Consider the following 26,795-nt stretch of genomic DNA (forward strand, 5'->3'; position numbering starts at 1 on the left):
AATAAGAACAACACTTATCACTGGAATAGTCAGGCTTTTTCATTCTCATGCAACTTTTTGTTTTTTTAAGGTTTCTGCGTTTCGGCATTGACATTGCTTTTCTATATAATATGTGCTGATATGAAGTCACAATGTTCTATATCAATCGTAAACATTTCCCTTGAAGTTCGTTTTGATTTAAAACCTAAGAAAATGCTTGAATATGTTTATATATGTTTCAAGTGTGTTTAATGATATCTCCCTTTTTGAACATGTAAAGTTCAATTACTTTGTCTTTTAATCTTTTTATATCTGTGCATACTATCTTAAATCAAATATAAATTGGAAAAAATGCGAGTTTTTCTTTTGTAATAAAAAAGTATATAGTGTATTTCTATACTGTAGAGACAGTTCAAACATTTCCTAGCTACTTTAATATTTTACATGCTCAATCAATGCTACGTGATCTCTGTATTATAATGAAGTACAGTAAATACATTAGATTATTATAATCATTAAAATTATTATAAATGTGCATGTTTGATTCTATTGACACTCCGTACTTTACAGCACCCATAATTATTTGGTCAAACCGTGAATGTATTTTTTTAATTGAAATGAAAAATGAATGAAGAAAAACCCCAAAGACTGACACAATTTAATGCCGTATTGATTGAAAGCATTTTGATAGCGGTTCCCATTTACTTAACCTTTTTCTTCAATGTTCAAATATTTCAATTCTAGTATAAAGTTTCGTAATCCTAACCGGAAGAAATTACAGTTTCATGAAAACTTCAACTTATTTGAGAAGATTAGGTTAATGATCACTGTTATCAAACTGCTACATATTTATCATACGCTGATTAAATAAAGACAGCCTATTAGGATAAAAAGAAGACATTAACAAAATTGATATGAATCTTTAATTTATGTCTGATTCGCAAAATAATTCATTGTGAAAGTTTCCTTGTACATGATTAGCCTTTAGTACACTGAGTGCTTGATCACAAGAGTTAGTTACATGATTTTATACATAGTTTCATTATCGGCTATGAAAAATCTAAACATTTAGAGATTTAGAGTAGATTTTTTAAGTCTTAGCTTGTGCTATTCACAACTTAATCAAACGGGACTTTGTAGTTTCCTTTTTGGTAAAGACTAAATCACCATATAACTCGTCTGTTGCTGTTTCAGCTCAAGAGAGCCAATACTAGTACCAAAACTGGTAACACTATAGTTCTAAGATTAACAGTAACAATATTTCCCAAAATTATGTTCAAACAACGTAATAGTTTTGTAAACGTCACTGATGCTGTTTCGAAAAAAATATTTTTAAAACTACTTTTTGCGTGTCATAATCTATATGTGTTTCATTTGTTTCAAACATTTTAAATTGTATTTATCTATCAAGAATATTTTTTATTAGAAGCGGTACAATAGTGTGTCGTGATGCGGTCAACGTGAGATGTCGGTAAGATAGTTAAGTCAAAAAACTTTTAAATGACTTCACTCGGATCAATATTTCCCAGAAGGTCGAGAACTATTCAGAGCTACTCAACCAATGGAGACAGAGAAACTGGCATACATGACTGTCTCCTATCGAAGTAGGAGTCCGAGGGTTCTGTTCACAATATGTGTGCTGACTGATTACAGCGATCGGATCCACTTGAGGACAATCAAGAGACTGAGTCAAGCTGCCGAGTGTGCGTCTAGCTGGCTGTGGAGAAGAGCTGGAAGCAGTCGACCTCCACACCGTAATACGGTCGGCCCACTCGCCAGCAGATATACATGGATAAGGGCCGAAACATCTATGACGGCGAGCACCATGCATGCTTATGATGGAGGTTGGTCAGCAATCTAATAGCACGACAGGCAGGAAATCTACAGGGATCTACATTAGGTGCATTCCAGATTTTATTATCTATTATTTATTAACTTATTTCAGTACAATCTCAAATAATCTCGCTCAATTTTGTTTACATAGGGTTTCGTTGCTGTTTGGAAGTCTACCTTTTTCAGTTTACAAAAGTCGTGATATGTGTAATTAACATAAATGTTGCTTATTATTTAATTCTATATTAAATGCCAATGGAATATTTACTCAAACAAGACCGGGTATTATGTGTAAGCTTTTATATATAGTGAAATTTCATTTCATTTATTCACGAGATGAAAAAAAAGATAAAACAATCCTACACAATAAAACAACGACACCTTTTTTTTACTAATGCGATACTGCGTTTTTAAACCATCATCTTAAACATTAAAACCCTCTATCCAAGATTTCAGACAACATTTTCCAATTTAGCCGTAACGATCAGTACAGTAATGTAAATGAGATGGCAATTCAGATATTAAGAACACTCATAAAAGAAAGCTTGCTTTGTTCAATAAAATAAATTATTTCAAACATTCTTTACATTTACATAGTTTTTATATTGGCTTTTTTCACATTGAATCTCGTGGAGTATAATTTATATATTATTTTCAGTGACAGATTTTGATTTTTTTTCTAAATTTTAAAAATTGTACCGAACCTACCGCTTGCGTTTATATTGTGATTGGTTTTGTGAACATACATTTGATTTACATATTAAAATGGGACATTTATTTTAGTATTGATACAAACAAAAAATATGACTGTTGTCAGTTGATAGCAAGTTCTACAAATAGATCTTATAATGTCTGGATTTACATTTTATCTGTTAACATGATTATGATTAAATGTGAGGAAGCACACTTGGACAAATGCAATAAACCTCTTATTATATTTCTCTTACTATGTACGATTATATAATTGTATATAGCAATGCTATACCAGTTGTATGCATAATACTAATACCGTAGTCAACGTATTTTCGACTCTGGCTTATAAATACAGAAGTAAATCAAAAGTAATTATGTGGCATAAAATCATTTTATTAAATGGTCATGTATTCGAGTAAAGTTTCAACGAATGTTTGACTAATTTTATCAAAGTACTAATTAAAAACGGAAAATATATACAATGTAGTTTAATTTGTTTCGAAAACATTTTCCAAGCTTACAAATATTTATCACCAACAATTTAGTTCAACTGAAACATCAAGTACGATTTTACATTAATATGTAATATAGTGAAGAATGTTTAAAACAGGATAATGCATTTTCTATTTTGGGTGTTTATTTAGAAAAAAGCTTTTCGACGTTTGCGCACTGAGACGGTCATTTAGTAGTTTAAGTCCTTTATCGACGAAGGATATGTTGTGCTGTTGTTTTGTTTTTGTTTGTTTGTTTTTGTTTTTTTAAATTATCAAGATTGTTCTTTATTTTGATGTATTGGTATTCTACATTTTTATTATCTTCTTTGCAGATGGAAAATATCAAAGTCTGATATGAATAACAAATGAATGTGCTAGTGTGAGTCTTGAATGTGCTCTCAAAATAGCACTCAAACAGTTTTAAATTATCACACTGCTGCGTTGTAACATGCTTGGTGATATCACCTATACTTTTTCGTTGGGTTGTTGTTGTTGTTATTTATCTTTTTTTGAAGGGGAAATTAGTTGTGGGGGAGTCAAAGCTAAGGTCCAGAAAGTCTTGATGTTATCACAGGAGCTTGAAATTCTATCAATAATCGCTCAAAAGTCCGATCTAAAAAAAAAATCCATACCTATATATAAAAAAAATATTTTATATATAGGTATGGATTTTTTTTTAGATCGGACTTTTGAGCGATTATTGATAGAATTTGAAGCTCCTGTGATGTTATGTTCTAAGATAGTTTAATGACATTGAACTCTTGATATTGAACTTTTTATTGACATGTATCAATTTTTTTTTTGTTAAATAAAACACCTAATTCATTGATTTAAACTAAACCCCATAGTAAGTAATTTATCAAACTGTAAACAATGTAGAACACATATTATATTTTCTACAATGCAATTCAATATTGCATGTGTTGGGTTCTTTTTGGCTAATTTGTACAATATAATTCAATAAGTAAGAAATATAGTGAAAATAAAAGGGAAATAACTGGAATTCCAGGTTTGATAATATGTCCGGTTTCAAATAATACCCAGTTAAGTGAATTATTTTGTACAAAAAAGCCAAAAAAGATCATAACCCATAAGTCTTGCATATTAAAGGTTTTTAAAAATAACACAAGTAACAGTTTATGAAAAAAGCGTTTATTAAAAATATAACTAGAGACGGTACTTATATTACAAAGCTGGATAGATATGGCACACAATCAGAAATGCAAGCTGAACATTGTGAGTGGCATGCAAAAAAATCCTCGTGAAATGTTTTATTTCTTGTATTTTGAATCCAATCCTTTGACGCGATATTTATTCGGATCTCCTCCGTTCCGTCCATGTCTGTTTGCTTCTTGATCAGCGTCTCTATCAGCACTACTGTCACCCTTGAGGGCACCGTAAACTTCGCGAAGATCACTGAAAATATAAATAATTTGTCCGTAAAATACAAATATTTACTTGAATGAAATCTAAATTAAAGTGTGTGTGTTTGTTTCCCCAGCGAATCTTTGGCTTGCATCCTTTAGAGCTCTCTCTAATAAGTAATTACGTGACAAATGATGATGTGTTAATTTATACGTTACTTCCTCATTTTTTTCTCACACAATAATTGACTTTCTTTGCTTTAAGATATGGGAGCTTAAATCAACAAGACAGTTAAAACATATTTTATCTAAATGTAAATGTTTATTTTTAATACTAATTGGTATACTACATTACTACACGTGGTCCAATTGTAAATTGAAGATGAGTTAAAATATACATGTATATTGTTTTAATATAAAGCTTGTGATGAACCTACCAAAATTCAATATTAAAAACAAAATTAAGAACCGTTTACATTAAAAAAGGAATATTTTTCTTTTTGACGCGCCTGTTAATAGTACACTATTTTGTTAAACTCAAATGACGCCAAGTTGTATGGAACACAAAATACTACTTTGTTTACATCTTATTACTATGATACTTTTTGTCAATTTATTTCATATTTATAGCTATAATATTCAGATAAATCCCAAAAACCATGGTTTAAAAATTATATAATTCACGATTGCCCTTTCTAAAGAAGTAAGATTTATTTGTTTCACAGATAAAATGTCTCACCATTCCAAACATGCCGCGCATCGGATCGCGTTCGTACCGCAAATACATGTATTACGATCGCACATTGTTAACCTATTTTAAGTTTTATAGAATACAAACTTGATACCTGATAACTCTTGCTGCATGTCGTCCGCCAGTTCCATGTTGTGCGGCATCATAATTTCCCCTTGAGTGAAAATACTTGTCAGCACCTATCGTGTTTGCTTCTTTCATGTCTCTGCAATAAATAAAATCATAGATGTATTTAAAGGTCATATTCTGTCATATAGCATATATACCTTTCCCGTTTTCTGGGCCATTTGTTTGGCGTTTGGCTGTGTACCTACTTATTAGGCGTAGTTAGTTTTCTACATCCATCAGTCACATTCGTGTCACGCAGATGGTGGTAATGCATCTAATTAAAATACTATTCTATCGAAATGTCGCTACATTCAGGCCATCTTCAACATAGCCTATAGGAAAATATATCTGTGAATCAATGGACCTTCGTGTCTGAGTTATTAAGGTCACTGATAACTTGCGCCGAGCCCCTGTGGGTTTGAACAGGGACTTTAGGTTCTATAATTTGAAGAAGCTATCCTGCAGTCTTATTGAATCAGTGGTTCTACTCAGGTACCCGTTCGTGCCTGAAATAATGCACTGATGGTCTCCTTAGGTCTTCCTCCACATTAAATGCTAGAAAGGTGCAATATAATCTTTACAGTGTCGGTTAGACTTAAAATCCCACAAGCCTGTGACTCTGAAACCTTGCAAAAAAACATATAATGCCGAGCGAAAAACATAAAGTCGTACAGCGCATACTTTTGCGTTGACTCTAACATTCGTGTACGGTTTTGACACAGTCATTTTCTCTCTCCGAAATCATATGTTTGAATTTTCAAATCCTGATATATACATTTTTGAGCATTTTATTGAATGGCCCTTTGAAAATATGAGTGCCATTTTAAAGTCACTTTATGCCGCTAATATATAAACACATGTATTCTTTACTCTCAGACCCTCATATTTATGGTTTTGAATAGCACCGAGAACTCGTAAAAATATATCTTCTTTTACCTGAAAAAATTACGCATAGAGAAATTGAGGTCTCTCTCCATCAGTAAAGATAATCACCAATCTACGTTTACATTGTCAATGACTGGAAAGCAGACAGTAAAACAAACTTAAACTATATGCTGCTTATAATTAGAAATAAACATAACGATAAAAAACAAATTTTCCAATAAAATACTAAAACAGGTTGTATAAATATAAGTAACTGTAAGAACAAACGAAATATTACTTGTATGCCTTGAGCATAGCTTTCGCTCCGTTGTTCAACCCAGAAACGTAATCGCTGGCCTTATATTTTACTTCCTTCGCCTTATCTTTTACTTTGGAGGCGTACTCGCTCGCTTTATTCTTTACCTCTTTCGCTTTATCCTTTGCAGTAGAAACATATTCTTTTGCCTTATTTTTCACCTCATGTGCCCTATCCTTTACTTTGGAGACGTACTCGCTCGCCTTATTCTTTATCTCTCTCGCTTTATCCTTTGCCCCGGAAACGAAATTGTTCACTTTATTCTTTACCCCGGAACCGTTATTACTCCCACTGTTCGTACTACTGCCTCTGCTGCTGCTGCTGCTGCTACGACGGCTTCCTCCCCACCAGGCTTCTGACTCCCCGATAACAACCAACAAAGCCACGAAGAGCAGCAACACGCTCGCTTTGCCGATTACCCTCATTCTTATGAACGTTTTCTAATTTCTAGTGATCGTGTAAACGTCAAGAAATCAAAATGAACAGTGACAGTTGATTTGCTTATATTGAGCTATATATTTGTTTGTGCGCGCACACGTGTAACTGGCGATAAGGAAAACAGTTTAAGAAGGCTTGAAATTACAATTAAGCATTTTCTATACATGTACGTCCAATCAAGTTTGTTATTCTTAATTTACTGACTTGTTGTGCAAGATATGTACTTTAAACTTCCTAATCCAGACAATGTTTCTTAAAATCTGATTTATCCTTATAGCACAAAATAAAACCAATAAAAACTGCACACGGAGATATACATTAACGTAGAAGAGAGCATTTACTGATAGAATCACGGGAGCAGACACCGTTATTGCGCGTTTTTTTCAATATTCGTGACTCGGGGCGTCCTATTACTGAAATGACGAGACCTGGTTATTTCAATGTCTATTGACATAGCACTAGGAAGGGGAAAGCCTGACAAAATGCTTTATAATTAAAAACACCAGAAAACAAAAGGTATAATTAATGAATTGTTAGACATTTTACACACAAAGTTACTGGTACCTTTCTTTATTTCCCTTTTTTATAAGTTGTATACTGTATCAATGTGAAAAATGCAAAAGAACAAGTAACTATAGTACTTAACAATGCTATGAAACAGATAACACTATGTCAGTAAACATTAAAATAGATGTTTCCAATGCACATTGTTTCGCTTACCTATTGAACTTTGGTAGATATATCCTCCAAATTTTGATTTTGTTGATTTTGAGATATTTTCTGAAGTCTGTTAGATATAGAAAGTGAGACGTTCAAAAGTCTGAGAACAATTTAACATCTCCAGGTCTGCTCCAAACTGTATGCTCCTGTTTTAAATTTTGAAAACTCAGTAACAGGGTCCAGTACTGACTTTATTTAAAAGTGTAAGTTGTTGAAGCCATTTTATAACAGACTGGTACTACATGCACATCTGATAAAAATATTTATTTTAGCTTATTGTAACATTTCATCTCCTTACTAAACTTGAAACCACGGCTAAAACCTTGCTGCAGTGCACGATTTTATAGCCTAGCATGGGTTTGTAAATTGTTTTTTTTTATTTTTTATTTTATTTCGTCTACGTCAACTAAAATTAATGTTAATTTCAAATTATTCATAAATCATTAGTAATGAAGATTCCTCATGAAATAATTTTAAAATCAAAGCACACTTGATGAGTGTTACTTTAAATTTGACCGTGATGCTTCTTCCTTGTAGTCAAGTCGACCTCATCATATTGGTGGTCTTTAACGAGGAAGTTGATATGTTGAAAGCTTTCCATGCAATTGGCTACTTATGAGAATGATGCAAATAGAGGTTGTAAAATGAAATGCTCTTTCATGTTTTAGATTTCATGTTTTAGATAAAACAAACCTAAAATAGAGAAAAACGAAAACCTTAAAGAATGTCCAAAGTAAGTAATGGGAACAAATTAAGTAATTTTTGTTTGATAAATATGATATTTTTCAATTCCATAGTTTAAATATAGGAGTCGTTTTGGCTTATGTATACCATATATTTCACTTGTAAATGAACGTTGTACAACAGTATATTACAATTTATGTTTCATTAAAAAGCGTTTATTACAGAGTTGGCAAAATATGTCACTATCAAAACATACGAGTAAACATTGCATATTTCGTAAGTGGGTAGCAAAAACGCGTTTTGGATGTTTTATTTTTTGTACTTTTTGGGCAGTCCTTCCGGACGATACTTATTCGGATCTCCACCGTTACGGCCATGCTTATTGGCATTTTGATCAGCTGCTATGTCCGCGGCACTATCACCCTTGATTAATCCATAAACTTCACGGAGGTCACTGAAAATTATACATTTATATTTTCTTGAAATTATACAATGTATAAACACTTACATGTGACATACTGATATGAAATAAGATTTTAATATTTCATACCATTAATAAACATATACAATGTAAATGTTTCTATCGGGAATATTGATAAATGTTTTAAATCTTGAATGCATATCTTTTGTCAAGCGGTCATGGATTTAACGACTATCAAAAAACAACCAAATCTCTAAGCTTAAAATTGAACAAAACGTTTTCCCAAAAAGTGATCCGTTGAAGTAACTGGATCAAATGACCAAGTGTCTAACAGAGATAAATAGGCCCTTATTCATCCAGTCTTGACCATACACCAGTATTAATCTAAATTATATTTATAAATGACCTTAAAGTTCATACATTGTCAAATATGAAAAGCTAAAATACACGAAGATACGATTGTCTTTTAATGTTATTTCAATATCAAGCGAAGAAATAAATTGAACTGCAAATCTTATGTAACTGCAAATATTGCAAGAAGTGCTTATAGTTTATGTGGCTCGTGTATTTTTTTCTTCTTTTTTGTTTCAGCCAAATTGTTCTACATCTGGTACACCTCTAATAAACCAGTTCGTTTAAATTACTTCCTTTTTTGTCTCACAATTATTGATGTTTATTGTGATAAGTATGGTAGTGAGGATATTAGTTGAAAATGCTTTTACCTATAGGACTTTTTAAATATTACTTTTATACTAAATCTTGTTCCCCTTTTTTTAAACATTATTTATGTATTTCTCAGACCCCTCGTCGAAAGAAAAGTGTTTCATTTTAATCATATAATTATTATAGGTATTTATTGACTAAAATGCGAAATTTAATAATAAAAGTGGTACTTAATATTTTCAAAGTCTAATTGTATCAAAACTACACGTCAAAAGTATTTTTACAAGATAAATCTATATACTTTTAAGAAAATTTAGGCGGACACTCAAGACAGCCTCCCATTTTGGTTAGTTTTAGGCATATTTTGAATAAGCCTCTATAAGTAGCAAAATTGTCAAACAAGCTTTTAAATGAGTGGGGTAGGATAAAATTCTTATACATATTTTAAACATACCTGATGACCTTTGCCGCATGTCGTCCGCCAGTTCCATGTTTAGCAGCATCTGCATTTCCCCTTGCGTGAAAGTACTTATCAGAATTTTTCCAGTTTGCTTCTTTCATGTCACTGTAATACATAGAGTTATAGATGTATTTTTATTTGATAAAACATTCTTATTGTATCATAATTTTGTCTGATTCTGAACCGATTTATAGCTATGTCTCGATAATTGTCACAAATTGTCATGCAGATGGCGTTGGCGGATGAAATTATTTCAACGCGTTGCCCCATGATGCCAAGTAGTCTACTTAAACGTACTGTATTAGCAAACATACCCGTATGATGCCAAGTGAAAACATTGAGATTTGAAATTTGTCTTTTGACGTTTTGTCTCGATATATGCAAGTAACATAAACTCTAATCCCCTTTCAAAATTCAAAAGATTTTATTTGGTTCCACCGCTTGTTTTCTCGTTTAGGGCAAACGCATTTTATTACATAACATTCTTTTACGCCACTCGTCATGGAATGGCATGAAAGTGTCACACTGAAAGTTCTAAAATAATCGCCGTATGAACAAATCTGCTGATGTTTCTAAATTAAAATTTTCCTCATTTTCATGTTTATATGTTTAATACTGCTTAAGCCGGTGCTAGATGGCGTGGACGGTATCTTGCAATTACAACTGCCTTCCATGAACAGGCTTATTTAAACCGAGCCTGCAACATTTTCAAAGCAATATGCTCTTGCGTTTACAATTTAAACACTACACGTTTTGCCCACATATATCAGTTTGACATAAAACAATAAGTGACATTTAATTCACTTTATACGAATTCAGGAACAAATGTATACCAGACCCTTATATTATCCGTTATATTAATTTGTTCGAATTCACTAAAGAGTAAAAGTGCTTTTGACTGCAGAAGTCTTCATTCGATTCCCTGTTGCATTGTAGATGTGACTGGTAAAAACGATCAAAAATATTTTACATAAAATCATTGTTAAGCTGCATTTTACTAGAACAAAACATTATATTAAATCAAATTTTATTACATACTACACAACAGCTAGGACTATGAATGTAAGATAAGTTAATTTACATAGAATGAAATATTACTTGTAAGCCCTGTGCATTTCCTTCGCCCCATTTATTACACCAGAAGCATAATCTTTTGCTTCTTGCCATGTGCTCCTACTGTTTTGGCTGCTAATGTCACGACCGCCTTCTCCCCATGCGTCCAACTGTTCGGCAACAGCTGACAAAGTCACGAAAAGCAGCAATATAAGTGTCATCTCAATCACGCTCATTCTAATAAACATTTTTCCTGCGAAGATGTTGGTGTCAAGAAACTAAAAGGAACAATATCGATTAATTAGTTTATTTTCATCGTGGCATATTTGCATATAAACAGTTTAGCAATTGATTATCACATTAATATTTTACTCGCAAGTAAGATATCCTGCAAATAAAGTAAAGCATTAATTGTAAATAAGATAGATTATATATTTCATTAAATACATTTTTTCCTCTTACATAATTAAATGACGTATTAATTTTATTTTTCCGGAATTCAAAATTAATTGCATTTTGATGAATTAGTAAACCTTTCAAGATGCAATTTGCTATGAATGAGTGATATTAACATTGGATTAGAAAATAATACCCTAAGGACACATTAAATAATTATAAACAAAAGATGATCAAGGTTGAAATGTGAATAAAAGTATTTTGTCGAAGATTTGATAAATTACGACGTAAATTTTGTTTGTTTGTTTGTTTGTTTCATTTAACGCCTTTTCCCAACAGTATTTCAGTCATATAGGCGGGTAGTTTCCTACCCATCGTTCCTGGAGAGTTACACCAATACTAGACTACCTTCCTCCGCGCTAAACTACCAAAGCATCTCCCGGGGATTGTACCCACGCCAGAGAGGTAACTGGATTAGAAGTCATCGACTCTAACCCCTCGACCACGGAGGTGGTTTTACGACGTAAATGCAGTACACAAATGATGTTATTATAAACAAAATGATCTTCTTGTTACATTTTACTGGTCCTTCGGGATCATTTATGCAAACACAATTGAGTGCTGAGAATTGTGTACCGCTCAAGCCGGTGCTAAAGGGCGTGAGGGATGTTGCGCTATTCATTATCCCTTTTTGTACAGACTCAATCAAAGCGAGTCTGCAATTCTCTTCTAATTTTGATGTGATTAATGCGTCCGAGGGATCACTTTGTTTCCAGATTTTTATACTTCACAACAGCTGGTGTCAAGTGCTGTGTGGCAGCTGTAAAAAGTTGCCCCATACTTCACTTCAGTGTTGTAATATTTTTCTGGTCCTTCGGGATCATTGATGCTTCCAAAGGAATCACGTTGTTTCCAGATTTTTTTATGTAATAATAGATTTTGTTGGAACTCTTGTTTTATGAGTTAAAATTATTACCTTATGTGGTCAGAATATAAAAATCTATGTAGAGAGTGATCCCTCGGAGGCATTAATAACAACAAAATTGCCTGAAATTACATGAAATGACATTAAACATATAGTTAAACTGTTAAAAATCATATTCAAATTGTAAACTTGTTAAGGTTTCTATCAATCTATATAAGTCTTATTGCATATCCTTAACTTTGTTAATTGTTCAACATATGTTCATACATTGAATGAATTTGTTTACCAATAATTATTTTTCTAACAATTTATACAATTTTAAAGTTATTGTTAATTGCACATCAACCTCAAACGTTTCGAGAGGTTAAACCCTTCTTGATCGAAGAGTTTGCAGTTTATTTTCTTAATCAACATATTATTCTTCATTTTTCCTACGCTATGTTTTTTTTTACAAATTGATTTCCAAAACAGATAGCTTTCCACAGTTATTTTATTTGATCAAACAATTATAGTTAAACTGTTACAATCATGTTCAAATTGTAAACTTGTTATGGTTTCTAGCCATCTATATCGTATATGATTTTAAAATTATTCTTTCTGATGAATGCTTCAACTGTAACATTTTCGAATTGTAAAAAAACTATGGCTTCTATCAATAGATATAATCTAAAAGATAATCTTTATAATAAATGTTTCGTATCATTCAAAAATATAGTTATACTGTTATAATTATCATACAATTGTAAAATGTCTGTACCTGTTTTCTCCTTCAAATGTTTATTCCTTTTGAATTGAACGCTAAATAATTAACTTTAACTATTCATATTTTGAAATGTCTTGCATGTTTACTTGCCTTGGGGATATTGTCTTGTAATGCACAAAATCTGTATTGTCATCCAATTAACAATTTTATTAGTTGTCAAAAGCCATAAAATTTAAAGTAATAAAATGCATCATGTTATTTACAGAATAACATAATTTTTTTAGACATTAAATGTTAAAACATTCAAAGCCATATTAAATAAGTTTAATGCATACATATACATGTTATTTCAATATATGCGTGTCTAATTTATATGTAAATCATGACTAAAGGATGCTCTGTCTTAGACTTTTTTGTTGGTAATAGCAACTTAAACAATTTCACACATTTTATATTGATACGTTGCTCTGATTTAGAAACACTTTTTGTGTAAGATGATTTGATAAAATCTATTAATTTTCTTCATTTGAAACTAACTTTCTCAACCAATTACAAGAACAAGGTTTAATAACTCGGATTCCTAAACCAAATAAAAAATTATTAATATCGTCAAACTGGCGGCTTAAAAGACATCATTTTTGCCACGATTTAATGATAATATATTGCCAATGGTTGGGATTCTTTTAGTCAATTAGCCAAGGATCGAGGGTTCAAATTCGTCGCTCAGGTCATGATTATGTTTCCTCATATGACACCAGTACTTGTTTATTGCAGGAAGCGGAATTGAAAATGGTTAAAAAGCTACAATATTTTTCCATAATTGAGCATAAATATAATTCATGAATTGTTTTCTTTCATTCTTTTTTATCGTGGAATCTGATGTTGGCTCATATTTAATATCCATTTAATTCTCTCTAATGAAAAAAAAGGCTAACTCATTTGAAATGTGATTATATGTTGTAACATCTGAAACAAAATATATTAGCCAGTACAAGTAAATAAAAACAAATAGCAAAAACAAACAAAAAAGCCCATAACACTCGTGGAACCTACATCGATTATTAAAGGAGCCTAAACTTTGGTTTTGAAAAAAAAAACACATACAATATAATAATATTTCTCAACAAATTATGTATCAGTCTTCCTTTTCTGTATTCCATGTCCATTAATACTATGTATTCATGTCAAGTATATAATTCTAATTCCAGAAGAAAATTCATTTATGAAAATTTATACAAATTTTGAAAAAGCCCAAACAGACTTATTTTTCAGATTTTTAAGACTTTTGTGTGGAACCTATATCATATTTTAGTGACTTTTGCTAATCATTGACCCGTGTCAGTGTTGTAGAAGTCCGAATAACTTATAACAATGTTAGCGTTTATTTCTACTCCCGGGTAGCTAAAATAAACTCAATCTCAGCGCTACACTTACGATTGTACATAAAATCAAAATACTCAAGAAATAACTTTCAATTGAAACACAATTGACGATTGCTTCCTGGTGATTCTTCCCTGTAGTCAAGTCAACCTCATCATAAAAGTTTTTTTTTCCAAAACTAAGATCATGGAAGTTACGGTGTTAAAATCCTTTCATATAAGTGACTACTTAAACTTGAGACTGATGCAAGAACGGTTTACAAAATGAAAAAAAAAAAAAAGAAAAATAACAAAGATATTTCTTGCACATATCGATGCATCATCTTTTAAATGTACAACTTAGTCTGAAATTTCTATTTCAATACAAAAGTTAGTAATTAATATCTGAATACAGAACCAAAGTGTTAAAAATGAAGAATATTTAATTCATTTTGCAATGCAGTTCATTATTCTACATGCAGGATACTTTCCGGCATATGTGTACTATATAATTTACTTTCATCTGATATAGAACAACAATTGCGTTTTATTAGCTCACCTGAGCTAGCTCAGATCGTTATATGTCCGTCGTCTGTCGTCTGTCGTCCGTTCGTTAACACTCTAGCGGTCACATTTTTGCCTCAATCATCATCAAACTTTGTCAGGATGCTTATCTAGTTAATAGCTCGAATGAGTTAGAACATTGGTCGTCTCGGATGAAAAACTAGGTCACAGGAGATAAAAAGAAAAACCTTGTTAACACTCTAGCGATCACATTTTTGCCTCAATCATCATCAAACTTTGTCAGGATGCTTATCTAGCTGATAGCTCGGATGAGTTCGAACATGGGTCATTTCGGATGAAAAACTAGGTCACCGAAGCTAAAAATAGAAAAACCTTGTTAACACTCTTGCGGTCACATTTTGCCTCAATCATCATCAAACTTTGTCAGAATGCTTGTCTAGGTGATAGCTCGGATGAGTTCGAACATGGGTCATCTCACATGAAAAACTAGGTCACCAGAGCTAAAAATAAAAAAAAAATCTTGTTAACACTTTAGTGGCTACAGTTTTGATCCAAGTAACCTGGAAATTGGTCTGAAAGTTTGTTTTGGTGATTTCTAGGTCAATTTCGAATATAGATCACCTGGGTAAAAAACTAGGTCACACTGCTCAAATATGGATTCACACTCTTGAAGTCACATGAAACCTGGTCAGAATGCATGTCTAGGTAATTGTTTTGATGAGTTCGATGGGTCAGGTGAGTGATCTAGGGCCATCAAGGCCATCTTGTTTAGGTAAAGCATACAGATAACAGATGTTTTTCAAGAAGCAGCAAAACACTTGGAATGTCAATTACTCTCATTCTTAAGATACAAAAATGACATATAACAATTAATTAGTTAGTTTTCGATGTTATAAGAGTAATCGATGACTAATGAAACACTTCAAAATGGTCGAAATGACAATTTAGCATGTTTATTATGTCCAATCAAATATGTTTATTTTATCTTCCTGGCTTGTAGAACGCATTTGTGCATTTTGAATTTCCTGATAAACATAATATTGTTCGGAATCTCATTTGTCAGATTTATAATTACATAATATAACCAATAAAAAGAAGACTTATCGATATGTAAACAAAAGTGTGTGATTATCAGACGTCCGGCTATCCAAATCTGACCCGTATTGGCAAGATGCTTTTATAGATATTTGATTACTTTTTTCAAACACATATATCACAGTATAAGCGTTGACTCGTTTTTTTTCACCATGCCTATAACAATTTTCTTATCAATTTTTATACATCAATTTCTATGTTCTTTTTCCAAGGTAAGTGAATAAGTTATTTGTCAAAGAATATAAAACTAAAAGTCTACACTCCAGATTGACACATTTGAAGTACTGATCATTTTAGACAAACCTTTTAAAAGACTACTGACTGAATAGCGAACAGTTCAGATAATGATGAGACGATACGGATGTCTTTCTTGTTCTTGGTTTGCACTGGTCGAACGGTAGGGTATAATCTGTTACCACAAGCAATCTAAGAGTTTAACCCAAAAATGTTTTTATTCTTAAAACTCGAACGTTTTTATTTTTTGTTACTCCGTTACAGTTTCCGAAAAGGTATTCATTGCCCATGATTACAGCTGTATATATTCACCTTTTGTTTGCGGGTCAAAATTCAAGCAATATTATGTATTGTAGACAAAGTACGTTTTGCAACTTTGATGAGTAATTATTTCACCTTCAATGCTGCTATATTTGCGTTATAAGTCTCTAAACCTGCTCTTAATAAATTACACATTATAAAGCAAACATTTTCAATTTCTTCAGAGGAAAATTTGCATTTATTTCATAGACTAAAGGTGACTTTAAGATTTTAATTTAACCACGAAAAATCAATTTTAAAGTCATGTTTCTTTCTTCCTTTTTAAGTTTTAAGCTTTGACAACAGTCATTAAGATGATTCAGAATCGTTAAATTGTTTTGTCACCAATAGGATTCATGACAGATAAAAGGACTTATCAAGTACCAAAAGTGGTTTGTAAAAACACATTTGAAAAATACAACATAACACTTGTTTGCAATATGTTTTTTGTTTTTCCTTGGACTTTTGAGTAGATATCGCTCTACGGTATTCTCATGTTAAATACCCGACATTAATTGGATGTTTTTTTCTTGCTTTTAATTTACTGAGTGAAAACGTTTTCGTAAATAAAAACGGCACTTTTATGTTTGTGATTATGACATATGTACAGGGTCATCTGATGTCTTTTCATGTTTAATTTGTAATAAAATGTTCATATTTAAATTAGAGTACATTATGTCCATCACATAGGAGAAGATGTTCTGCCCATATTTTCTTATTTCCAAATTATTTTCCATTTTTGCTCTAAATAAAATTTTCTCTGCCTTTCAGTTGTATTGTTTCTACTGTTATTTTGTATCTTTTTTGTTGTTGCTTTTATCAACACAATTAATCAGCTGTTAATCTTAATTCATTATATTAGATAAATTCGTATCAATTAAGGTTCGCATTAACAATGCTGTAACTGGTTCAACTAAAATGAAACCGTGCTGCAATGTTTTATTTATATTTATTTTACGAACTCTAAGTTGAACATGCTTGTTTTTGTCGTCACGATTTAATGACCATATTTTTTCAAGGGTTATGATTTTTTTGTAGTGTCTGTCTCTCAGCTTAAGATCGTGAGTTTGAACCCTACTTGGGTCATGGCCATGTTTCCTGTGTTACACCAGTTCTTGTTAATTTAGGAAGCGGCCATGATAATGGTAAAATAAGCTACAGGATTTCTCCATAATATCCATAATCGACCATGAGGACGGTCGTTATGAAGATATGTGTACATTTTTATGATGACCGAAAATCGGCATTTTTTCAACAATTTCTTTTAATATTGTATATATATTTACATAAATATCAGGTTTATTTGTTTATAGCGGGTAACATTTTTGTTTTTACTTCTTATTTTTAAATTTAGTTTTAAATCAGTTGTATTCAAAAAAAAGTTTATGTTAGTATTTAATTATAAATTCAATGTGATGACCCAGGCAGCGCGAATGAATTCAATCTAAGAGTTACACTTAAGGCTGTCTTTAGCATAAAATTCCTCAGGAAACAACTTTCACTTTAAATGATACTTTAAATTTCACCCTGGTGATTCTTTCTTGTAGTAAGGTCGACCTCATTTAATTGGTGTGTTTTTAATTGGTCAAGGAAATTAACTATGGTCAAGGAAGTTATAATGTTGAAATCAAATGACATGTGTACAGTTATCTAAACTTTTATACCAAATAAGTAATGTATGTTCTGCAACGCAAATCATTATTTCATATACAGGAATATTTTCGGCTTATGTTTACTATAAACTTCAGTTGCATATGAATTAAAGGATATATTACAGGTAACGTTTCATGAAAAACACTTTTATTCTAAGTAAAGCATACAAACAGATCAGATAATAGATGTATTACAGAGATTGCAAAATATTGCACATAGTCAAAATATACAAGTAAACAGTGCATACGATGTGAGTATGGTCTTTAAAGACGTTTTATTTCTTGTACTTTTTTGGTAGTCCTTTGGGACGATATTTATTCGGATCTCCTCCGTTACGTCCATGCTCATTGGCTCTTTGATCAGCTGCTCTGTCCGCGGCGCTGTCACCCTTGAAAAATCCATAAGCTTCACGAGCATCACTGAAAATTATGCATTTTTATTTTTGTGAAATTATACTCGTATATATTCACATATTACATATTGATACGAAAAATTATGATTTCAAAAGAATTAATATCATGGCGACATATGTGTTTGTCTAAATGATTTCAATTTTGAAATTGTTCTCCTGACAAGTTTAAAGTGGACATTACTTGAACGATTGTAAAAATAATTTATCTCTTTACATGAGTAAAAAAATCCCGAAAAAAATTGAGTCCGTTTCAACCTTTGAGCAGCTGGACACATTCAACTGATCAATGCTCACACAGTGAAAAAGGTTCTTAATTATCCAATTTTGACATCGACCATGCACTAGTGTTAAGCCAAATGTTATATATTAATGACCTAAAAGCTTATATATTGTCAAAAATGAAAAACTAAAATTGTAACTAGATACGATTGTCTTAAATATATTAAGCGAAAAAATAAATTGAACTGAAAATATTGCTTAAAGTTAAGGCGGCACATCTTGTTTTCTTTGTTGCAGCGAAACAGGTTCGCATCCAGTAACCTCTAATAAACCAATTCGATTAATGTTTCTCACAATTATTGATGATCATTGCGATAAGATGATCCAAAAATGTAATAAGTATAGAAGTAAAGATCATCAATACAGTTAAACATGCTTTTATCTAGACGGTTATTTAAATACTACCCCTTTCGTCTTTAAACATTATTTAGGTATTTCTCAGACCCGTCATGGACAGAGGGTGTTTCACTTTAATTATATATTTATTATGGACTAAAAATGACAAATATTGCAAATATGGTACTTGATAATTTCAAAGGCAGGCTTATGAAAAAAAAATTCACGATCAAAGTAATTTTGACGAGATAAATCAATAAACTTTTAAGAAAATTTAAGCATTTGAAGACAGCCTCTCATTTTGGTAAATTTTAGGGATATTTTGATTTAGCCTCTTAAAGTAACAAAATGGTCAAACAACATTACCAATACTTTATTCGGAAAACATAAATGCCTTGTACGATTTCTATGATTCAAATGGTGACTTGCATGGAATCCATGATTCAAAAGTTGTCTTGCACGAAAATCATCTTTCGAAATGTGTATTGTACGAAATTCACTGCTCCAACTCAGTCGTGCATCGCTATAACATTATAATTATGTACAGTGCTCAATCAGTATGATCTTTTTATAAGCTGTGTTACTCTCAAGTTCGTATTACACAGATAAGTAGTAAAAGTGAGAGTATTTTAGAGAATACATTTATAAGTGTTATAAGATTCAAGAGTACCTGATGAACTTCGCCGCATGTCTCCCACCAGTTCCATGTGTAGCGGCATCAGCATTTCCCCTTGCGTGAAAGTACTTATCAGAGTTTTTCCAGTTTGCTTCTTTCATGTCACTGTAAAAATAGAATCATTAATGTATTTTTGATTTGATAACTAACTGAATCCATTTTCATACTTATTATATAAGATTTTGTCTTGTCTATAGCAGATAACTTCCCGTTCTCTGAACCGATTTATGGCTGTGCCTCGACCTACTGTAATACTTGATATGATCTATTTGCGAAATTGGTGCAACAGTCACAAATTTGTCACGAAGATGGCGTTGGCGGATATAATCATATCACCGAAATGCTCCATAATTCCATGCAGTTGACTTAAACGTACCGGGTTTTTTTGGCAAACGTGCCTATGAATCTGTCCAAATGCAGATGTAGTGTCAAGTGAAAATAGTGAAGTTAAAGCAATATGCTCATTAGTTCACAATTTACAAACAATCTGATTAAAATCAGCTATAAAATAACACACCGTTTGTACGGTATATATGAAAAACATACAATCTGAACTTTAGTCTGATTGCAATAAAGCAGAGACAGACAATGAACTCTTTAGATTGCTTAATTGGAATTTTCATGAAATGGTACATATACTTTTTGACTACATGTCAGTTTCACAATAGAAATAAGTGACGTTGAATTCACGGACAAATGTATACTAGACCCTTTGTCTTCATATTAATTGGTTCGAATTCCACCAAAGAGTAATAATGTTCTAACAATGTCTATCCCTATTGCATTGTAGATGTGACTGGAAAAACGATCAAACAAAATTTACATAAATTCAATGCTAAACTGCATTAAACTAGAACAAAACATGATAAATAAGATTTCAGTATATTCTTCATGTACACAACAACTTAGACTGTATTAATGTAAGATATGTAAAATTACTAAAACTGAAATATTACTTGTAAGCCCTTTGCATTTTTTTCGCCCCATTTATTACACCAGAAACATAATCTTTTGCTCTTTGCCATGCTCTGCCGATGCTGCTGCTGCTGCCGCCGCCGCCGCCGCTGCTGCTGCTGCTGCTTTCATGGTCTACTGCCAAAGTCGCCTCAAATTGCACTGCAGCAACCTTCAAAGTCACGAAAAGCAGCAATATAAAAGCCATGTCTGTCACCCTCGTTTTAATGAACATCTTTCAGCGATGATGTCGTCAAGAAACCAAAATGAACTATAATGATTAATTAGTTTTTTATCGTGACATATTTATGGCAACAGTTTTACACATAACCATCACGTTAGTTATATTATTAACTACTTCGATTTCGTGTGGATATGGTAAAAACAGATATTGTTAATAAGATGAATTACAGATCTTCCTCTGATTTAATAGATTTTTTGTTATATAAATGACGTAATATATTCATGTATCGATTATGACCTTAATATAAATTCAATATTAAACAATTTTTACTATTTTTTAAAGAACTCAATATAAAACTTTTCATAAAGTAATGTTTATTAAGCTTTACAAAATGCAATTTGCTATGAATGAGTTGAATATAGCTTAGGATTAGAAAGTTATTACCTTTAGGGCAAATGAAATAATAATAAGCAAAACATGTTAAAATGGTTGACATAGGAATAATAATTGTGTCGAATATTTGATAATTTAGGCTGTAAATGCATTACACAATGGCATCATTATAAACATAGAGATCTTTTAAATATAACAATGCAATTTGTTGGAATAATAATATGATTTGAAAGTTATTATCTGTTGCATACCAACCTGTAATGTTTCGATGGGTTACACCCCTCCTTAAATCACATAAATTCTTCATTTTTCTTACAAAATGTTATTTACAAATTGTTCTCCAAACACAGTGCTTTCCAAAGTTATTTTATTTGATAAATGCTTTGTATCAAACAAATATAGTTAAGCTGTTGCAATCATGTTCAAATTGTGAACTTGTTATGGTTTCCTTCCATCTATATCCTATATGATTTTAAAATTATTATTATTTATTATTATTCTGATAAATGCTTCAACTGTGCCTTTTTCGAATTGTAAAATTGTTATGGTTTCTATCAATATATATAATCTAAAAGATAATCTTTTTGATAAATGTTTTGTATCATACAAAAAATATAGTTTTACGGTTTTGATTATCATACAATTGTAAAATACTAAATGCCTGTACCTGTTTTCTCCTTCAAATGTTTTTCCCTGTCGGATTGAACGCTAAATCAGCTTTAACTATTTATATTTTGAAATGTCTTGCAGGTTTAATTGCCTTAGGGATATTGTATTGTTATGCGCAAAATTTGTATTGTCATTCAAATTACGTTTAAAAAGTTGTCAACAGCCATAAAGTGGAAACTAAAAAAATGCATCCTGTTATTTTGCATCATTTTGACGTATGTACAGTGGCACAAAGGTGACGTGTGTGTGTTTTTATTTATCTCGTGCGTACGATAAACAAATACGCGTAAACAAAGATCAAGTAAAGATATACGTGAATACAGGTCTATAAATATTTTAGGGTATTGTAGTTTACCTATTTTCAAAGATTAATTACCATTAATAACAACAATTTAAAAAGCAATTACAAATTAAGCATATGAAAACCTAGGAAGATGTATGTTACTATAAGGGTATAGCAATATGATAACGGGACCATAAGTTATTAAATGACTCAGGTTTGAATAACTTGGTGTGAGAAGAGAAATTTTGTCTTAATACAAGACCCAACTTGCGTTTAAGGATTAAAGATTGAAAACAACAACCAGAATTTCTTCATATTTTATTTATTAATAATTAGTTACCCTATGACAAAAACACAATATCGATTAGACGCAACGTTAAACCATTCGAAACCATATCGATTAACATTGAATACATAGGAAATATCTGTGCGTGCGTGAGCGTTTATGTGTTTATATATATGTAAATAATTTCACACATTTTATTGATACTTTGCTCTGATTTAGTAATATTGTTTGTATAGAGTTAAACAAAAATATTTTTGATCTATTTTAGAGATCAGTTGATGAGTGCTTTTCTTGTTATCTTTTGAACAACTTACATGCACAATGTTTAACCATAAAACCATTTAAAAATTTATAAATCTTGTCAAACTGGCGAGCAATAAGTGAAAATATGAGATTACTTTATGGTGTGATAAAGTATGCAGACAAGAATGATAAACCGGGACTGTTATTCTTTGTTGAGTTTGGAAAAAGAAAATCGGTAACAAAAAATACAATTACGTATTTAAAACTTAAGATCTTTTTTAACTTTGGACAAACTAAATGGCATGGCTTGAATTAATTAACAAAGACCCACAAATTGCAAATTCTTCAATGGCCTATTAAATGTCTATTAAAAGAGGAGTACGACAAGGCTGTCAATTAACCGTACATTTTTATCTGAGAAATTGAATTTCTGTAAAAGCTATTAGACAAAACAAAATTATTAAAGGATGTAGAATTAAAAATAGCCTCTTTGCTGACGATGCAACTTTACTATTAAATGGTATATTTGACCGCTTTGTATCAACCATGTACATATTTGGACATTTTTCTATTTCCGCTCTTAAAACTTAATTACAAGAAATGTACAGTTCTCAGAATAGACTCACTAAATAACTTATATGATCTAATTTACTGTAGAAAAAAATTGTACATTCGAATGTTCAACAACATTATGCATAACATTCCATTCTAAATGTGATTTTATAATTAAATTGGATTTTGAGAATAAATCAATCAATCTAAAGTAGATAAAAATAGATGCAGAGAAACAAATGGTAATTTTTTCGCCTTAAAGTTCTAAGTGATAAAATTATGGAAACAATTACACAACACTGTTTTGAATCTATTCGGTACTCAAAAAGGGAGAAAGTTATTACTATACAAAACTTTGAATATGGATGATCGGATTGATTGGATATAAAAGACTTGCAAATTTTTATTAACTCAGTTAAATCAATCTAGGCCAAAAGGTTATTATGGATTGTGAAAGAAATAATAAAGAGGATTTTTAAATAGGTGGAACCGATTTATTCAAAAGTAATCTAAACACAAATGAATATACAGAAATTAAAATTAAAACATGACTACGGTCATGGAGTAAAAAAAAAAAAAAATTCACAAAATCTATTATACCAAATTATTTAGCAAAATTTACAATTAAAAATAATGAATCTTTATATATATTTTTTTTCAAAAATGGAAACTTAATGTAGAAATATCAATCACATTTAAGATTAAAGCTATTTTTTACACTAAAATAAAACAATTTAAATCTTTTGACCAGCTGAAAAAATATTTTAACATTCCTAATACATAGATATTTAAATTTTACAAACTAACTTTATCAATACCAAAAGAATGAAAACATGATATAATACACTGCCTGTAGAAATAAGCACTTTTAGTATCACAGAAAAAAAGAAATCGTCTCGTCCAATGTCAGTAAAAAGCTAACACAGATTCAAGAGCAAATGAGACTGTGACAACATTGCAAATAAATTTGAAAAAATGAATTTCCCCAAACAGAATTTCAATGGCAAAGTATCTACGAAACGTTTGCAACACTTCAAAGATAATATTTTACGAAAGTTTCAACTTAATTTTTACACAGGGACATTGCAAAAACACGTTTCTCCTTCAATGTAAATTTACCAAGTAAAGTCTTTGTGGTTGTTGCTGCATGGATATTGAAAGTATAAAGCATCTGTTCTGGAACTGGCAAACTGCAGACATTTTCTGGAGCAATCTATTCAAATGGCTAAATGAGATAGGAATAAGTGTATCGTATGGTAATTTTACATCTTTTTTCGCTCTTAAGAGCTAGATAAGACAACGTCATAATTTTTCCTTTTCTAAAAAAACCCCCCTACAAATAACAAACTCCAGACGTAAGTATTTAAAAATGAAGCAGTTAAACAGTTTAAAAATTGAAAGATTTCTTTTTGCATTACAGAATGATATATTAGAAGACTTGAAAATTGCTGCATAATTTCTAATAGAATTTTTTCTAATTAAATTTTTATTATCTAAAATAATATCTGCATATAGAAAACCTACCAAAGCAGTTTATTTACACTTATTCCTTTTTCCTGTGTACTTGTAATTGGGGACTATACGCCGCTTTTCATGGAATGGCACGGAAGTGTCACATTGAAGGTTCCATGATAACCGCCGTATGAACACATCTGCAGATGTTTCAAAATTCTAAATTTTACCATTTCATGTTTAAATGTTGAATTCTGCTTAAGGCGTGCTAGGGGGCGTGGACGGTAGTTTGCACTTTACAGTACCGTCCATGAACAGACTCGATCAAACCGAGCCTGCAACATTTTCAATTTTGCCGTGTTGGGCTTTCTTTAGGGATTCTAATTTTCTCTATTTTAATAATATATATTTGATCTTCTTAACTTCATTTAATGTCTTAATTCCCCTACTTTCCCTATTTATAATCAACAACAGAAAGTATTTACAAACATAAAATGTTATATATTATCTACGTAAATGCTATAGTTGTAATATATGTGTTATTGTAAGTGTTTACACAAGATAAATTAAATGAACAAAACAAAAAACAAAATGATTATGAAAATAAAAAAATATTCTCTTGATGTACCTGTATGATTTTCCTCTCTCTCTCTCTCTACGAACTCTTTATTTGCTGTACGCCTTAAGAAAATATTTAGAACTTTTTGGCGTTAACTATTTACCTGCTTGAACAGAAAGTGATTAGATTTGGCCACCAGTAAAGGCTGACTAGGCTCTATACTGTTGGTTGATTTAAATTCACATTTTAAAGTTCGCAGTATTGATAATGGACAGTTTTATAAATAGAAGCTGAACAAGTCCATTTAAGAATTTCAGCATGTTTAGGCTGTCCTGTGACAATTATAACATGCCTTAGCCTACTGAATACTTCTCTATACTGGTGGTGTCTCCATTTTGGTATATTCATTAAGACGTTCCTGCATATTACAATGGATTAATGCATATTCAAAACGGGACAACCCATTACAAAAATAAAGCATGTTTAAGGGTTGAAGATGTGAATCTCGAAGTTTATTTGAGGTTAAATGACCAAAGTTAATAATGTACTTCAAGCATGTTTTATTTAAAGGGACTCCATTGATGTTTTTTGACATGGCGGGACTGAATTTTTTCGGAATAAATGTCCCGGTTGATGTAGGTCTAAACCAAAAGCCTTTGTGCAAAACTTTAGGGCATTCGCTTACTCCGTTAATTATATTAAATGTACAAAATGACCCAAAATCGAAAAAGCGTTGCAACGTTTTACACCTCAAAAAAGCACAAAAAAACGATATTCAAGTATATTTTGTACTATCTTTGCATATCTTTCTGTTTAAGGTGCCCAAGATTAATAATGAAAGAATTTAAATTTTTATGTCTTTCGGCTTTTAAACTTCGTTGAGTCCTTATAAATCTTTGATTACTTCGCAATATCAATATATATTTAACAGTTTGTGCACTAGAAAGCATATGACTTTTCTATAGTTATCACTTTCCCTGTCGTCACAATAAGTAAAACTCAAAATGTTACTCGTATTGAACTTCATTTCAAATGTTAATATAATTACTTTTTTAACAAGAACAGTGATTGAAAATAAAATGTATACTGACACAACTGTAAGTGTAAAATTGTAATCAAAGTACAGAAATACCGATGGGCTGGATATCTGTCACTCTGTTTTACACACCTCTTTATGAACAGAAAAACACGGTACTATTTCATAAACGATGAACGTCATTTTGGTAAGCAGTTGGTAGTAGGATATTCGAATAACCAACTACCTACTAGCTGATTTTTAACACTCAACTATTTAACAGCTGGTGCTTGGTAATTCAATCCACTAGTAAAAGTATGTAATGTTCAAACACATCATACATTTTTTTAACACAGAATCAAGGAGGGGACCTAGTTGATTGTTCGCGCGAATCCCCATCTACTCACCAGAATAGCATGGTTTACCCTCAAAACAGAAAGTATCTTTCCGAAATTAAACGGATGTATAGAAA

The 26,795-nt window shown here is 31.4% G+C and overlaps 3 protein-coding genes across 3 annotated transcripts; all 3 read right to left on the minus strand.

The window, feature by feature from the left end:
• Positions 1 to 4,129: 4,129 nt before the first annotated feature.
• Positions 4,130 to 6,978, minus strand: LOC132759128 (uncharacterized). Its single transcript, XM_060750850.1, has 3 exons — positions 6,385 to 6,978; positions 5,209 to 5,319; positions 4,130 to 4,415 (listed from the first exon to the last, which is right to left on the minus strand). The coding sequence occupies exons 1-3, from the start codon at positions 6,825 to 6,827 to the stop codon at positions 4,271 to 4,273; spliced, it is 699 nt and encodes a 232-aa protein (XP_060606833.1). The 5' UTR covers positions 6,828 to 6,978; the 3' UTR covers positions 4,130 to 4,270.
• A 499-nt stretch (positions 6,979 to 7,477) lies between these two features.
• LOC132759133 (serum amyloid A-5 protein-like) lies at positions 7,478 to 14,446 on the minus strand. The gene is made up of 5 exons (XM_060750855.1): positions 14,300 to 14,446; positions 10,887 to 11,119; positions 9,783 to 9,893; positions 8,567 to 8,698; positions 7,478 to 8,253 (listed from the first exon to the last, which is right to left on the minus strand). Exons 2-5 carry the CDS (start codon positions 11,087 to 11,089, stop codon positions 8,232 to 8,234), a joined length of 468 nt encoding a protein of 155 aa, XP_060606838.1. The 5' UTR covers positions 11,090 to 11,119; positions 14,300 to 14,446; the 3' UTR covers positions 7,478 to 8,231.
• A 3,709-nt stretch (positions 14,447 to 18,155) lies between these two features.
• LOC132759129 (serum amyloid A-3 protein-like) lies at positions 18,156 to 22,043 on the minus strand. The gene is made up of 4 exons (XM_060750851.1): positions 21,932 to 22,043; positions 20,690 to 20,958; positions 19,728 to 19,838; positions 18,156 to 18,449 (listed from the first exon to the last, which is right to left on the minus strand). Exons 2-4 carry the CDS (start codon positions 20,920 to 20,922, stop codon positions 18,305 to 18,307), a joined length of 489 nt encoding a protein of 162 aa, XP_060606834.1. The 5' UTR covers positions 20,923 to 20,958; positions 21,932 to 22,043; the 3' UTR covers positions 18,156 to 18,304.
• Positions 22,044 to 26,795: the final 4,752 nt, after the last annotated feature.

Source organism: Ruditapes philippinarum, unplaced genomic scaffold (assembly GCF_026571515.1).
Source record: "Ruditapes philippinarum isolate M1 unplaced genomic scaffold, ASM2657151v2 ctg2686_1_1_1_1, whole genome shotgun sequence".
Taxonomy (NCBI): Eukaryota; Metazoa; Mollusca; class Bivalvia; order Venerida; family Veneridae; genus Ruditapes; species Ruditapes philippinarum.

Bases quoted from the DNA above. Each gene is read 5' to 3' on its own strand.
- LOC132759128 (XM_060750850.1), bottom strand. From the start codon at position 6,827: ATGAGGGTAATCGGCAAAGCGAGCGTGTTGCTGCTCTTCGTGGCTTTG. The intron at 5,320-6,384 runs GTAATATTTCGT...TATTTATTGCAG, and splicing joins GCTATGCTCAAGGCATACAA to AGACATGAAAGAAGCAAACA. The intron at 4,416-5,208 runs GTATCAAGTTTG...TTATATTTTCAG, and splicing joins CATGCAGCAAGAGTTATCAG to TGATCTTCGCGAAGTTTACG.
- LOC132759133 (XM_060750855.1), bottom strand. From the start codon at position 11,089: ATGTTTATTAGAATGAGCGTGATTGAGATGACACTTATATTGCTGCTT. The intron at 9,894-10,886 runs GTAATATTTCAT...TATGTATTACAG, and splicing joins GAAATGCACAGGGCTTACAA to TGACATGAAAGAAGCAAACT. The intron at 8,254-8,566 runs GTACAAAAAATA...TCTCTATTTTAG, and splicing joins CCGGAAGGACTGCCCAAAAA to GTTTGTTTTATCTAAAACAT.
- LOC132759129 (XM_060750851.1), bottom strand. From the start codon at position 20,922: ATGTTCATTAAAACGAGGGTGACAGACATGGCTTTTATATTGCTGCTT. The intron at 19,839-20,689 runs GTAATATTTCAG...CTATTTTTACAG, and splicing joins AAAATGCAAAGGGCTTACAA to TGACATGAAAGAAGCAAACT. The intron at 18,450-19,727 runs GTACTCTTGAAT...CATAATTTTCAG, and splicing joins CATGCGGCGAAGTTCATCAG to TGATGCTCGTGAAGCTTATG.